Source organism: Varroa jacobsoni, unplaced genomic scaffold (genome assembly GCF_002532875.2).
Source record: "Varroa jacobsoni isolate VJ856 unplaced genomic scaffold, vjacob_1.0 scaffold_1093, whole genome shotgun sequence".
Classification (NCBI taxonomy): Eukaryota; Metazoa; Arthropoda; class Arachnida; order Mesostigmata; family Varroidae; genus Varroa; species Varroa jacobsoni.
This window is the reverse complement of record NW_019213995.1, coordinates 137,509-154,123: the sequence shown is the minus strand read 5'-3', so window position 1 is coordinate 154,123 and position 16,615 is coordinate 137,509. Positions and strand designations below refer to the sequence as shown.

Here is a 16,615-nt window from a genome sequence, read left to right as displayed (position 1 = left end):
CACCTCAAACGAAAAAACGTGTTGTTGTAATCACGAACGTACAAGTGCACTTTGTCTGAGATAAATATGAGGTTCCTTAAAGCACGCATCATACAATAGTAACAAAACATTAAGCAATAAGAACAAAACGATTTTTGACAACTGAGTCCGAGACGGTTGATGATACGTGTGGTGCACGTTAAAGAAAATCTGCACAACGACAACTAACAATAATCCGCCTGAAGAACATAGAACATGAGTCTGTCCGAGCTGTTCACCAAAGACGATTAGACTAGAGAATGGCATCAAACAAAGGATTTTGGGCATTGATTTAGACGTTATTTAGCTTTTTATGCTTGTCAAATAGCTCCGAGCAAGCTAATGTCAATAAGCTTCCCTGCAGTATCCAATGTTATCGTTTGCTCATTAGTAAAGACCTCACGGAACTGTTTCTTTACGAATTTACGAAGGACCCTAAGCTAAATAGATTGAATATGACACAGGGGTCAATCTAAATACTGCCAGCCACATGTTACGGAACGTTTGAAATCCCGCTTTATTCATATTTTTCAATCCGCGACTAACTCTTAGTCTTTATTCTCAGTGTAATGAATCATTCGGAATGTGAAACGTGAGATACTGTTGTGGGGATTATTCGGCTGGGGTACTTCGATCCCCACCCGCAGGGAACAAGCTTACGTTGTGAGGTGTCCACCCCGAGTATTGTATACTACGTTTCTAGGTTGTTGGTTATCCAGTCCGTGGGTTTTGCTGGATTTACCTGGATATTCTTCCAATAGACCTACGAAACGACGAAACAACATGCGATAGCATCCATTTCCAAATGCAGAAATTTAAACCAACAATGGCCGTGTTTGGCTACCACAGCAATGGACTCGAGGAGATGCGCACTGCCCACACAGATCACACCTTCCCTTTGAGACCAGTCGCTTATAGATGTCTGTTTTGATTAGCATAAGTAATACGGAGTCAGTATAGCATTCATACTAAGAATGAATACTCTAAACTATAGAACGATGCCGGCGTATTTGAATTAAGGAAGAATGGCCAAGGACAGTCGATGTGCGCATTCTGGGGTCGAACTCATAGTGTACCGAGCAAGATGTTCATAAGATGTCTCTAAATAGGAAACCACAAATATAAGAAAACAACGACCACATATACAGGCTTGACTTATTTTCATGCTACTATATGTTAAGTAGCAATTTTGAAAAATGTAATAGAAAAACGCGATTCCAAACTAATATTAATATCGAAATCAAAAGTTTGAAGACAACCCCAAACTTTTATCGGTCTTCTACGAACCAACTACCTAGCAAATCATATTGCCCTTATTCTCAACGTCATATTTTGTACGCCTGCATAGACAGAAGTGATTAGATAGTTGTGGTGGTTATACTACTGACAATTTTGACAAGTTTTCCTTAATAGTATCGTAAATCTAGATTTTACTAAAATGCAACTGCCGACCCCTTTAATGTAACATTCAGAAGCATTTTTCCCAGTTTGTGAGTGACAGCAGAGACATTCCCACATAATATATGGAGAAAAACAATGGAAATGTTTAATTAGATAGTAGATAGACGCACAGTGGCATACTTTCGCATAAGCAGAAGTAAGCCCGATGAATTGATTTAGCCAAATAATTGACCGTTATCAATAAGAGACCACGACTGTATCGTTCTCCACAGGATATATTATAGGTTCAGATCTAAAAGACCGCCCCGAATATCTGTTGTAACGGTACACAACGGTATTGGTCCACTTCAATGCATTTAGCTGCCAAGGTCCACCCCAAATGAAAGGCGGTTCTTTATTTGGATGCGAGTGGTACCAAGTGAACGTGGTGTCACGGTTACTCTTTGGCACCCTAAAAGATATTACAGTATTCAGCGATGGGATGTTATACGAAACGAATGCGCGATCTTGCATATTGATTCCATTTCATACGACTTTTCTGTTGCTATATTTGGATCAACAAAGCATTGATATATATAATAGCGCTTTCAAAACATTACAAATTTTTGCAGTAGCCGCGAGGATCGTGCAATAAAGAAAAACTCAGGTTTAGGAACAAATACCAAGTATGGATTCTATTTTAGTTATTGATACCAACAGCTTAGAAATAATTGCGTATATAAGACCAGTGTTTGTTAAAACCAGTTTCACCGGTTTGCAAAGCTGGCATATCATCTCTAGACACGCAATGCTCGTTTTGTACCTCGTTTGATACTATGGGTATTAGCACCGTCATAATCATCGATAGCATATATAGATATATACGTAATTTTGGCTACGTATCAATACAGGCACGATAAATACTTACATTATAATAAAACAAAGCATTTAAAAACACTGGCAAGCGAAATCTGTGAAAAATCACTCAACAAAACATGTGCTATATAGGATAGTTCGCGCACCTGTGCCGTAAGATATGAAAATATCCCCAAACGTTTCGCGTCATGGCTTAGGTTTAAGGCAACGATCTTCTCGGACGACGATGCGCTTCGAATAGGGTAATACATCATTCTCATGAACAATAATAATTATATCTATAGAGCTTAGGAGACACTTCGAATTGCGGCTACATAGGGTGCGTCAAAAATTATAAATACGGTTTAAAGCACCGTAAAACGCTTTTCTACATACATTTTTGTTAATTATGGGAAGAAGGAATACTAGGGTTCAATTGGAGCAAAAGGAATACCCTGTGGTCGAACTGGATACTACGTGTTCAAAGAAATGGCGTTCAACAACTGTACATCTGTGGCACGAATCCCGACTGCGTTCGCATTTTATTTTCAACAGGATTTTTGGATTTTATCCTAAGGTGTGTACACGGTACACCTCATCTTTTACCGTGTTATATGAGAAAAATCGAACTATGAAGATTTGCATCGATACTGGATGCAACTGAAATATTCAATTTGACTAGAAAGTTTTTTCAAGAAAAGACTGTAGCCCTTTTAGTTTAGACAGGACAAATGTCTACGGCAATGCACAGTGTGTATACGGTTTTTTTTGACGCACCCTATATATACGTAGCTGGTTCGTCAAGTGACAGCACAAATCTAAGTTTGAAGGCTTTAGTTTCAACTTATAGTTAAATCTGCTAAATTTATTCATTTCGTTTACATTCATGTATGGATGTCATTACAGTTATGGATGCGCAGTAAATCTAGGTAACCCATGGGATCTGCTATACGCGGCAAGTGTCAAAAGTATAAACAAACAAAGTTTTCTGCTGTCGCTTAAATTTAGTGGAGTTTCTTTATTATCACTGATTATCATTATTCGTAATAGTCCTGCATTCGAGGTCGCAAGGCCCATGGTTCCATCTACCTTCGTCTTCTAATCCCACCTGGTATGTCGCTCGACGGTACGAACAAGTTCCGTCGTAGACGTGCGTAAAGCAGCTCCCTAATTAGTGATAACACTGTACATGGTATCGTTGTAAGATAGACGAGTGCCGACTCCGTGAAAGCCGCCAATGAAATCTCTCTGTCTTTTATCAGGGACAGCTTTTCTGAATATCCATGCCCAACTTTTGTTTTCGAGCGCTGTTTCAGCCAGACGCTGAATGATCTAAAATGGAATAGGTTAGCAAATATTTTCGTTCTGCCTTTAGCGAATAGAGACGCCTACCGCTATGTCAATATATATTTTCTTAATTTACATATTTGATGGTGGGCACATACATTTGTATCCCAAGTTGGGCCTCGGCCAATCGAGCGAATTCGCTGACTAGCCGTTAGTTAAACGGTGTTTTTTGGTCTACAAATTTAAATAGAAAGTAGAATTTGGTCTGAAATGATCGGTTTTCTGACTTACGGAAAAATCTAAGAAGAATCTACAGTGAACATACATCTATAGGAAAGTGTTACATATCATGGATTTCAATTTCTTCTAAGGATGTAACTTCGTATTTATTCAAAGGAGTTTGCCAGAGTTAACCCATCGGCTCCTAGCTACATATCTAGGGATTTTTACATTGTCCTAACAGGATATAATAGGTTATATAATCAGATCGCTGGTTACCTCAAGCGAAAACAGGTTACTTCGCAAAGCAACTAATGTGACACAGCAAATAAATGACAATGCCTTAAATACACTAGCTCGAAAAATAAACAAGAAACGCCAGCAAATCGAAGTATGAATATCGGAAAAACATTCATGTGCTTCGTTTTTCTACCACGAGCTATAGGATACATACAGGCGAATAAATGCGCTGCCTCGAAAAAAAATCCATAAGTAATTATTTACTGAATAAACTATTTAACTTTTACGTTGTGTTCGCAGATTTCGCGATTTGAGGCCTTTAAACGTGGTTATTTATCTAGAAATCATATACTGCCTCAAAACGGGTACCTGCGAAACTCCAAGCACAGGGAAGTATGAGTCCAGTGTTTTCGGCTACAGTCAGATTGATACTGTTTTGGATACTCGAGAGCGTGCGAGAAAAACTCCTTGCCAAAAGTAACTATTAGTTCATCTTTCAAGGAGAGATCAAGGTACGATTGATCAAACTAGGATTGATCAATCAACGACCCTAAAAGCCAGTACGATAAAAGCACTGTCACTAGTTAATATACTCATAAAAACTCGTCGAAAATCAATATATATAAAAGTGGCCAAATTTGATATTTACCTACGGAGAGTATTAAATGCTAAAAGCGCAACGGTCATATTAAGCAAACACGCTCGAATAAGAAAAAAAACCACAGATAAGTGAATTTTTTTTCTAAGGTAAAAGCCAGATTTGTTACAGGCGTAGCATTATTTCTCATTCAAAAATCTCCCAAATAGACAGTTACATTTCCGCTAAGTCAATCTAGTTTCTCATCCATTACAACCTGATTGTGTGACGCATCGTTCACTTCATCCAAAAACACTTGATTCCCACCTGATACTATTTTACTGATACCCTACTATGATTCAGAAACGTCATCAGCGGTAACGTACTGGTAAAAAAGCTACAATCTGTGCTTGGCTTGAACAACTTCAGAGAATTTATGTTTGGCACTCCGCACGAGGCTGGTAAGTTCATCGAAGGAATAGTTAGCCGGCCCTGCGAAAATGGTCATTGCTCACTTTGTATAGCCATTCGTTATCTATACTGCGTTACTGTTGAGAAGAGGAATGGTAAAGCTCGAAGAGTACAAGTAGCCTATTATGAATGTCGGAGGTTTATAAACACTGAAGCATCGTCAAACGAGTTGATGTTATCTAAGCTACAGTCGTCCGTAGGGAATGATCCATTCATACGTATTTTGTGCTTGTGTATTTGAATAGCCTGTCACACTTCAGTGCCACACACAAATCAAAACAATTCGAAAGTTGTCACGCTTTGGCGTGCCGGTGGTATTACCAGCAAATATTTTTTTACTGCACGGAAATTACAGCAAAAAAAAAAAAAAAACGGAGTATAGTATTTCGTCGTAGCTGTGTCGAACAAATCATACGCTTGGTGCATTGGAGATAAGAGGTTGTGAATATTTTAGTCGGGGGTTCTGCCTGCGACGACTATCAACGCGAGCCTGTTGCTGCTGCCCACTCTAAAGAGGTTAAGACTATTCAATAGTAATCAGTATATTGTTGATTTGTCTGCTGTTACTTTACATTACGAATCTGCGAATTGAATATTATACACGCTGCCAGAAAATATTGTCGTGTTATTAAAAATTAGGAAGCATAACCTAAAAACGGTTGTTAAACTATAGTACGTTGCGTGAACACCCTAGGAAGTACTATCTAGTGGACTAGGTCTCACAGAGTCTTAAGACAATCGAGCAGTATTGATACCTAGTTCTCTCGTAATGCTTTCTTGCTTGTTAAGGACAATGGCACGAAACAGTTCGTTCGTTATGCAGCGAATTTTCTATCGTTGCATCTACACCTTTATGCTGCGATGTCGAAGAGAAGAGTTTTATTCTATGATGCACAAAAGTTGGTGTTCGATGCTCAGGACTCATGTCCTTAAGCAGCTCTATTATAACTGATTACTGATATGAACAGGCTGGCAATCAACTAAACCCAGCAAGAATCATTTGCCACTTATTATTGCACTGACATATTCGAAACTAAGTCCGCATCAAATCCTATACATTGCTCTAAAGAGGGTAAGGAATGCCCGTACATTTTCCGGCCGCGTGAAGGGTCCGCCTTGCGTGAACGTAATATGGCTGTTCAGTATGTATGATGTCTAATATATCCCGACACCTTGACACCGCTAGATATGTCATAACCCGAAAAAGTAGTATTTCATTTTAAATTGCATTAAGCAAAAAAATCCTAGTCTGTAAAAAGCAGTAGTTATTTCTTTTCTGGATTAAAAAAATACACTAATTTTCTATTCATTCTAGAAAACAGGGACCTATAACAGAAGACCGCAATGCAAAGACCTGGAACTTGCATTGATATTATACCAAACATGGATACATTGCTGACGTCCTGCGGCTGCGTAATACTACTCTCCGGAGCCTTGTCTCGGTTTGAAATCAAAGAGCCAGACGTGTTTGTGGTCTGTGTATTTTTTATTTACAGTCTATTCTCGAGAGAAGATTATATGCTATGGAAGCACGACAAGTAGACGATCCTCACGATATAAACAATGTGCACACATATCATAAAAGTTCGAAATGCTCAATTAATTTTATAACGGAGTACTGCTATTGGCTCTAATTACTCCATACGTAGCCTACAAGATGTTCGCTGCATTCAAGGAACCCTAAGAGAACTTGAAGAACGAAACTATTGTTTGTATCAGCATTTACAAACAAGTGTTTTTCTGTTCATGACGGCCAAACGTGCTTCTATTAGTGATTTGTAAGCAGGACCGTTTAGTTAACCTATTGATTTTACCTTCGTATCAGGCCGACAACGATCGAAAGCTCACATGGTCACAATCAACTATCATTCAATGTTTGTTTTGAGAAAAATTGCTGAATCTATTTATTTTTTTAAAAAAAACTTATCATGAATAATAGATACTGGGAGCACATTCTTACAAGAAGCAAACATCTTCTTATTTTATTTGAACTATATTTATTGAGCAGACACAGATAGGTTTTGACGGTTATCTGAAAACACAAACAGGTTAATTTTGATTCGAGTGAAGTCGAATAGGGGCGACATTAATTATAGCGTGTTTATGTTACTTCACGAACTGTTTGTAACGGGTCGCGGTAAAAGAAAAGGTTTTACGTAATCCATTGACATTCGCGCATTAATGTATTGTTCGCATTTAAACTTCAATCGCTTCCTATATGTAAGTTTAAAATGTCAACTTAATGAAAATTACTTCAGTTATCAAAAACCACTAAAATTCACAGACATTCTAGACGTGTATCTTATCAAGCTTTATGGTTCAAGGTCGTTTATTCGTAAGCCTGTAAAATAGATTCTTGTGCAAATCGCAGCCATTCATTTCCCTTATAAACAATCTAGATATCCAATGTTGCTCTCCACATTATGTCGGCGTGTGTATGCCAGGAGAACCGATACCAATACACGACCACCACTCTACGCAATAAATAATTCTAGTTCCTGAACGATAAACGCCATAACTGCGAGTAAACAACGAGTCCATCACGCGGAACCAAGCAATATTTTGCCAGTGCTATTTCTGAGTAAATCTATTTCTAGCTAGACTCTTTAATCGTGCCGTTTCTTAAGCTCATTGTGGGCGATAGTAATTGGCGCATTAGGCGCCCGACGCGGCGTCGGTTCCTCTGTCCCGAAGTGCGCGAAACCGAACGCCACAAACGTGTCGATCGTTTGCAAATATACGTTCACTTTTTCGTTGTCCGTGTGTGACCATCTAAGTATGTTTATAGTATGAGATCTGCGGCGTGGGGACGGATACGCTGCTGGAAGCTGCGGGAGCCGCGCGACGTTGCAGCATCAGCTATTAGCATCAGCCCCGCCGCCGCAGCTTGTGCTGCCGCCGTTCAACGGTGCAACCAGGTCAGCGGAGGGAGCCCCAACGAGCGTCAGGCGAGCTGTTTACAAATCGCGTCGTATCATCATTATCAAGATGGCCATCCCCAACATTAGCGCGGTGAGCCCATCATCATGTGCCCACTTGACGGCTAACTGCTTTTATATTTAGAATCTCTTGACAGCAACCCTCTTCGGTTAAATGAATAGGCCACAGCGAACATATGCCGACATTCCGTAGCATATCGACATGGCACGCCGACCCGACCCGACCGTGTCCTCGTCTCTCGGCCAATACGCCAGCCGATTGTGTCAATCTACTATATATATATATATGTGTGTGTGTGTGTGTCTGAAGCTGACCCGTTTAGGGTCTCCCCTGTCGATCAAAAAAAAGACGAGCGGGGGGGAAGGGGGAGGGGCAGGTGGAAACAAAGACAGAAAGATGGGAAAGGTAAATGGAGGAAAAGTATTGTCTCCATACCGTCTACAACTCATGACCCGCTTGTTTGGCTGGTGGTTGATTTATGGTTGCTTACGGTTGACGGCCCCTTCTCGCTTCGCGTAGCCTAGAACACATCCGTCGAAGGCGCTGCGGCCGCCGCTGCCGCCGCGGCGGCTTAGGACGGGCGGCGCTGTACCCGCTAATGTTTCTGTTCCTGACGCCGATTGTATTTTCCATTACGCAACCGGAGGACATCGGCTGATGCTGATTCACCGCACCGTTCACTAACCAACCCAGTCTTGAGCTAAGTAGCAAACGTCCAAGCGCCCTCGCGGACAGAGAACGACCGACAGAGGCAGGAAAGTGTATTGGGTCGGCGCGAGACGGATCGGCGGCGGCGGCGGCCGGTAGGCGGGCTACACACTGAGCGTGGAGTGGGGCTGAGAAAAACTGTAATAAAACAGTTGTAACGTTAGGAATACTACAACAACAACAGCAACAACAATAGGAACTGCGGCCGTCGTCATGACAGGAGCCGTACACAATTTCCATTGGCCTTCTTGCCACCTTCATACAGCAACAACGACTTGTCCGCCGTCGGGACGCTGACCGAAGTATCGCGCGCAAACGCATCACACAAGCGATCACACGGCGTAGCGAAAGATTCACATGGTTTGGTGGCGCGGTCTTAACGGCGTTCGTTGGCCAAGCGCTTTTGTTAACTGCTTTGCTAGCGACTACGCCCCGCTTTTTCTAAAGATTTCTACCAAATCAAATATACTTGGAACAACAAAGGAAAAAACCGGGCTTCTATTTATGCGCTCGTCTAGCGGGTAAGCGCGAGGTGATCGGCCGGCCCTGAAGGAACCCTTCAAAGGGCCGTAGGCTGCTATAATCTAAGACATTGCAGATGAAGAATGTCCTACGAGAAAGGGACGTTTTTCGGTTTTAGCCGAACGGCCGGTTTTGCGTAGCACCCACTTTTTAAAAACCTTGAGCTGTTGGTAGAATGCTATTACTGTTGACACAGGGGGCGAATATCATGAATGAGCATTGACTTGCTAGTTGTTATTTAGGCGAAAATAAGGCGGTTTTGGTTTGTGTGATTCGATATGACGGGGGGTAAAGGTATTTCGTCTGGTCGAGACGAAACGGGGCAGCTATTTGGGTGTCAGTTGACAGGCTGTTGATGCGATCACTACCGCTAGAACCGTCGTCAAATAAGTATAGAATGAGCAGTGTATGTAAATAAACGTATTGGTAAACGTCGCTTCTTTCAGACATGTTCTATGCACCGTATCCGTGCCGGATGGCAGCTGGGCGGGGCTTCGGCCTGTTGTTGGCCATTGAAGGCTCAATCGACGTTTCTCGTCATGCCGTGTCAAAATTAACACGTGCGATCCGCTGTCACCTTCTTATGAAGAAGCGCTATTATTGTGTTACGCTCGCTTTATCCCTATCTTCATTCCTGTAGTCATTCTGCATTGGTATGCCAATGCAATTCTTCGAAAGGCTGGCGACAGTAAGCAACCGGCAAACGGTCTGGCTGAGATATGATTTTCCTTAATCGTAAAATACACACGCACACTCGGAAACAAGTTAATTGATAGGTCAGCTTCGAACGTAAGTATACAATGCAGATGTGTGCGCGACATCAACCGGAACGGCGGCCTGTGTCGGCGACAATCTTCAAAGCAGGCGCAAAATTATTCAGCAGGCCAATGTAAAAGCAGCGTCGCGTAGAAGAGAAAAACCAAGAGACAAAAAGAATATTCATTATGATTACTCAAGCATAATGACGCGCCTACGATTAGTTGCGCACCGTATCTTTCACTGAAGATCGGCGTCGAATGTCTTTTGACCTAGGTACAGATAGGACATATATTGATTGAGCAGCCGGATGGCCCTAGGATTGGATGCTCTGCCAGCAATGAAAGTACAATCGTATCCGGTCCTAAGAGATCTATGTTTGTCACACGTTGGTCTGGGCCAGTCGATTCGGTAGGCGGCAGCTGTCTATGGAGACAAATCGAGATAATAGTACAAGCGATTAGATGACACAATATTATCATATCAAGCTAGACCTGCAATCTTCCCGATGTGACCATCCATTGGTGCATAGTCGCTGTTCCTAGCCGTGTCTAGAATAGGTGCGTTTGCTGTACACCGTTCTGTTTCCCATCCTATTATTATGTTCATCATCATTGTTATCTTATTCGGAGGGAAGCGATACGAGCCTCAAAAACGCAAACTAAAAAAACGTCCAGGTTTGCGTCTGTTACTCAGTTGATAAGCCTGTTGTAAGTCAGTTACGAGTCTGTCGTTGGTAGTTTGTGTGTAGCCAGGATGCTGTGGCAGTCCGCAGAAAGCGCCTGAAAATGCTGATCACGGAGGAGCACGCCAGCAGGCGCGGAAAAGCCGCGCACTCGCAGAGCAAAGCTACGCGTTCGAAATTAGATGGTTTCGCAGACAGCAGGCCATCCACTGGTATTGCCACTGCTGTACTGTGATCACGTTGATGGCACTTGCGCCGCCCCCAGCGGCACCCAACGCCCCGCCCATCCGACTCACAAAAGCGCACGCTGCAGGCAAAACCTCGACACAAAGCGACGCAACACCCTGACCAGAGCACGGACGCCTCCTTAAGACGGAACACCCAACAGGTCTCAACACCAGTTCCAGAAACAGGGGTAATGGGCCCACCAACGGCACAGCCCGTCCGTCTGTAGGAAACCTACCTCACTATCACCCTATATCAGCACCCCTCCCTATAGATGGGGCTCAGTGACAGATTTCACAGCATTACACGGGACTATCGAGTGGAAAACTACCTGCGGTCACGAACGTGCCCTATCCGTCGAATCACCAGGCGCGGCGGCCGTCTTTGTGAACGTTTGTGCAAGTTGATAGAACAACACACGGAGCACCGTTTTCTCTTGGTATTGCCGAACCGTTCCTCTTCCGCATGCTCATCGTCATCATCATCATTATTATTCTGTCTCTTGTCGTAAGCACGAAGAACTCCGTGAAACGTATTGCCCCGTTGCTAAAAGCCAAATAACGAATACGGTAGATACACTGATCGCGTTAAGTGCTTGGTTCGACGGATCAGCATCTATCAGCTCTCGAATCAGCTCTGATTAGTGGGTGACCGATTTGATCAGCTGGTGACGAAGCAGGCTATCGTTGTCAATACCGACAGTATAGCCATCAGCACTAATAACGATGAAAATGCGAGCGCTGAGCGCACTAATGTTTGCATCGCTTGCCACACAGGGGCTTGGTGAGTGTACCCGCCCGGGATTTAGAGTTGCGCCGAATACCTTTTGATGCTTGATTATTATTCGAAGGTTTCACTGGAGAATAAATTTAATTTCGAAATGTTTTAACTACGTGTACATATAATATAAAAAAATGTCTATTGCCTGCTCCCCCCCACCCTTTAGCCCTGTGATGAAAGTGGTTTAACGTGCATTATCGAGAACTGTATTTCGCACGTGCCTTTCAAATGGGTCGCATCTTTTTAGAAGTAAACAGTACGCGCTTCGCCTCTACTTGTTAGAAATCTATCACCGTTCTAACTGACTAAACTATTACGCTGTGTTTTTAAGTAAATTTCCTGTCGAAGTATAGGTACCTTACTAGAAATTATGAATGAGAATTTATATGCAAAAGCCCGCCGAGTCTTAGTAATTAAATGATTCTGAATAGTTCCAATTTTATGCCAGTACTACCCCATATAGCATAGTATTAAATAGTGTAGTTTAATAATAATCCACGGCACATACACTTTTTGAAAACAAGTCTACTTCAAATGACCGGAAACGTACTAGGCGAAATCGATTGAATTAGAAGAAATGATTCATCATTCTTCACTTGGTTTGACTTTTTGTGCCATTTAGGTAATCGGTTGCAAGATGAAAACTTGTGCCCACAAATTAAGCGCCGACAGGAATGGGGCGCACGTCCACCCAAGAGTAAGATCTTCGTTAGAACAGTCGGTGGGTTAAATTTTCACATTTATGTGTGTCTAAAGCAGTCAAGATTACTACTGTTATTATTATTATTGATTAGTTTTTGTGTAGATCGAAACACTAACTGTTAACAGCATTACTAAGCATTTACCGTGAAAAAATTCGGGGCATTGGGAGACAAGTTTGTCACGTAGGCTTATTCTTGTCAGCTACACAAAGTTGGCAAATTAAGTCAACGTTGTTTCCATTGAAGGCCATGGTCTGTTGACTGATTTGACAATCTTATATATAAACAAGTTTTACTTGTCGAATGAAAATGAACCAAATAAGCAGGTAATGTAATCATACATCACAGCCAGGGTCCCAGCTGCGTCACGGAACACACGTGTAAAAGCATCGTACGAACAACTCAGCTACAGCACGTTCAGACAAAGGGATGGGACGATATCGGGTAAGCTTTTTATCTTACTTAAACGTACAGGGATTGTACAAAACAATAAGTATGAACAGACGGATTGACAAGTTAACTAAACCTAATAGAAGCCGACCATGCTATACTGAAACACACAGTGGGATCAGACAAATAGCCTTTTGTAAGAGTTAGTAGGACAACAATAGTTGCAACAGCAAGAACAAAAGCTGTCTATACCTCTCGGGTATTAGAGCTTCGCAACGTGTACATTGTCGAGAGTTTACAATAATGAAACATGTATATTTTTTTTCTTGAACAGGTACAACTTCCTTGTATCTGAAAATGGGCAGGTATTTGAAGGGCGCGGGTGGGGTGTGGAAGCCGCCGCCGCTATGGGTCTTTCTACCCGCGCTTTACATGTTGCCCTGATCGGAACGTTCAACCACCGTGCCCCGGCCGAAGGCGCTCTTAAGACTGTGGCCAAACTGATCGAGTGTGGCGTTGAATTGGTATGTTCTATGCGGAAAACGCTTCGTGTTTATCGTGACTTTATTAAGTAACCGTTCTATTCTGTTATGAAAAATGGTCATACTTCATTTGTCTTGAGCAATGCATGACTTTTTTGGGGGCTAGCTCACGTTTTCTGTCTTCGATACCGACCAGTGTCCTTCAAGGTTAACGACACAACGGGGAATTAGTTCGTCATTGGCCGACTGAAAGACAGTTTATTTGGTCGGGTACGGGACGTCTACAGTTGAATATGAACAATCTAATCAAGCGATGCCTGTATACAGTATGCAGGCATTTATTTTTATCTTTACCCAACATTATCTTGTTTAAAAGACGGTTAAATGTATTGTTACCGTATACACACGTATTCATGCATCGATAATCAAAAACAATCGTAAATGAATCAAGATTAATATTTGTCGTTCAGTATGTATTAATAAAAAGGATGTTTCAGCTTGAATATCTACGTAGGACAAAAAGCGGCCATCTTTAAAAATTCTCTACAACACAGGCCATTTTGTTACGTCTGTAACGACTGGCGCAAGCGTTACGATCAACAGGCAAATGATGAATGAGCACACTTGAACACCGTATGCTATTTGCACTTCAGAATTTTAGATGTGATTTTGAATATGTCCCTGAAACGGCCAGCGCCCTGAAACTGGCAAAAGTGGATCATTAATTGTCACATTCGGTAAACGAGTATCATTGTAATTTACCAGGGCTCTACAATGCGCTGCTAAAAACATGGGAAAAGACAGAGCTTATTCTTTTCGAGTAGCAGAATTTCGAAAAGCCATCTATACAATCCGAACTGGCTATTTCTTTAATTACCTGTGAGGTAACTGTGATTCTTCGAAAAATCACCGGTGTCCTAGCGTCACCGTACCCACACTGAAAGTAGGATTTTGACGGGCTAGAGTCAATCTAACATGAGCCACCTCTGCACCGTCATACTCTTTTTCTTGGACAAGGGTCTGTAAACTCATGAAAGCGTTCACATTGCCCCAGGCCCTTTCAGAACGATAACTCTAGTGATAATAAGTAGTTTCAATTTTTCGTCATAGAAACCTTGCAAAGAAACGTAGGCGTTGTCCCTTCTTTATAGACACACATTTCAGAAGACATAAGTCCTTAGAACTCATAGGTTCATGCATATTTTCGGCCAAAAGAAGACTACATAGTTATGATACGCGCGGGGCCCAGAACCGAAATCAGCCCGGCCTCTATAAACTGTCCTGGTCTCAGGTGCGTTCGATAGCGAAGTCTACTTCGCAATTATTATGACAGATTTACGTGCGTAATGGCAATCCAATTTGATACCGAAAGTCGGCAAGCTTGATTAAAATGTTGAAATATATAGATTTAAATTGACGCCAATAGGTTCCCAAGGTAGTGTAGCTCATACTAAATAGAAATGATTTCATAGTCAGATCCACATGTCAGGAGATGCTTAATTCAACGACCTGTGACAGGCCTCGAATTTTTTTCTTTAATACTAACTAGTACATATACGTATAAACATCTTGTAATTCCTTTTTACCGTGTGGAAGATTAAAAAAAAGTCATATATGCAATATATTTTTTTAAATCAATGTTTATCAAGCAGTAATGTACATTTTCTAAAAGATCAATACATGATTTGAAACTAAGTATATTTGAATCAGCTACTACACTAACCTAGATTAATAGCTGCCCGTGTTTCTTGGCCACCTTTATTCAGGCGTCGAAGTCCAACCGGACTCGAGGATAAAAATTAAATCATATCGCCAGTGCTAGACAGGGAGAGTCTGCGATAAATTCAAGTTGAATGTTCGTTATTTTAACATCGATACATTGTTTGTTTTCCATAGGGTAAAGTACATCCGGATTACAAAATTTCCGGTCACCGTGATGTCGAACCTACAGCCTGTCCAGGACAAAAACTCTATGATCAGGTGCGAAATTGGACGAGATACGTGAAACGGCCTTGAGCCAATGAAGCCGTTTGTTATGTGCTCAAGTAACTCGAATAACTAAACGATCAGCTCCAGGAAGAGCAGCTATCACGCGCAATATAAATAATGGACTTTCGATGTATTTGCTTTAACGATAAATGTGCTTTACTGTACCCACAATGAACGCTATCACGGTTTGTTACGACACAGCGTGTTTGTCTGTAGATAGATGTAAATCTATCTACAGACATTTATATACTAGTTGTATATATATACAACTTGAGCAAGAATTTGGTAAGTGATTTAAGAAGCGAACAGTATTTCCACTTTATTAACTGAACTATCGTACTACTCAGTGTATAGATCAGTTCCTCTATAGGTATGTTTAAACAACTGTAGCAGTTGAAAAGAGGTGACTAACGCGAGGTTTATAGAATAGCGTAAAGATATACAAATATAAAAATTAGCAGACGTAATTTATTTCGATTGTAAGATTACATCTGTATAAGCATGATAATGGGATTATATGTTGTATAATAACACTTAGCATTTATTCTCTACTGCAGAACTTTGAAAATAGGCCAATGTGAGCATCTTAAGAGGTTTAAAAGTGCACAAAAAAATGATCCCATCTTGCAATGTGTATTTATTGTATATAAAGGTGGATGTATATATATCTATAACTGCGCTCAACGCACAGCAACGCTGAGCGGTGACAAACACATTGTCATTGCATTGTATTCCGTTCGCGCTACTGCCAGATATGCGCGCAGCGACCTACTATCAATGCTCCTCTCTAAAACGGTGGCAGAATAATTATATGTACTTCGCTAATACTCTTTGTATTTAAATTATTGTCGTATATATATATTTTACTTTTAGGTACATTTCGATTAAGTAGCCATACGATGTACATGTATATCTAATTAATAAAAATGCGTTTACTTGAGTACTGTTATAGTAATTGCGTTCCGATAGAGTAACACTTTTCAAAATAAATTTTCAACCTTATGAGTAGTTTCAAGCAAGCACGTTTTTCTATTATTTCCCATTGATTTTCTTTTGCTCGTTCTGGGAAATCGATTAGCCTTATCAGGACTGACCAGTACAAGATTCAGACTTTAAGAGGCAGTCGCCTTAATGCACAATAAGCTTTTGGCAAACGTAACAGCAACGATAGCTTTAATTACATTAATAGCATGGAACCAAATCGTCTTCTTTCCCAGTGCTCGGATTGCGACGATGCGAAAAGTTTTTGCTCCAAAACAGACACGTACGTAGGCGAATGGAAAAAAATAATTTTGTCTAAACTGCTGTTATTGGCGCTGGTGTATCGGCGAACGTTTTATATCTGACAATGCCACACTGTAAAGCTACGTCGGGGGGTAGGTAAGGTCGT

At 41.4% G+C, this 16,615-nt stretch overlaps 1 protein-coding gene across 2 annotated transcripts; it reads left to right on the top strand.

The window, feature by feature from the left end:
* The first annotated feature begins 10,699 nt into the window (after positions 1-10,699).
* On the top strand, positions 10,700-16,165 carry LOC111266525 (peptidoglycan recognition protein 1). 2 transcript variants are annotated; one of them, XM_022844061.2, is made up of 5 exons: positions 10,700-11,666; positions 12,286-12,384; positions 12,688-12,808; positions 13,089-13,278; positions 15,133-16,165. In XM_022844061.2, the coding sequence occupies exons 1-5, from the start codon at positions 11,609-11,611 to the stop codon at positions 15,250-15,252; spliced, it is 588 nt and encodes a 195-aa protein (XP_022699796.1). In that variant the 5' UTR covers positions 10,700-11,608; the 3' UTR covers positions 15,253-16,165. The 2 variants fall into 2 exon arrangements, with proteins under 2 accessions (XP_022699796.1, XP_022699797.1); XM_022844062.2 differs by having other exon boundaries at positions 10,706-11,666; positions 12,691-12,808.
* Positions 16,166-16,615: the final 450 nt, after the last annotated feature.

What these genes read in the sequence shown, in the direction of transcription:
- LOC111266525 (XM_022844061.2), top strand. Translation starts at nt 11,609, where the DNA reads ATGAAAATGCGAGCGCTGAGCGCACTAATGTTTGCATCGCTTGCCACA. An exon ending in AAGGGATGGGACGATATCGG is followed by an intron (nt 12,809 to 13,088) that starts GTAAGCTTTTTA and finishes TTTCTTGAACAG; the next exon opens with GTACAACTTCCTTGTATCTG. An exon ending in TCGAGTGTGGCGTTGAATTG is followed by an intron (nt 13,279 to 15,132) that starts GTATGTTCTATG and finishes TGTTTTCCATAG; the next exon opens with GGTAAAGTACATCCGGATTA.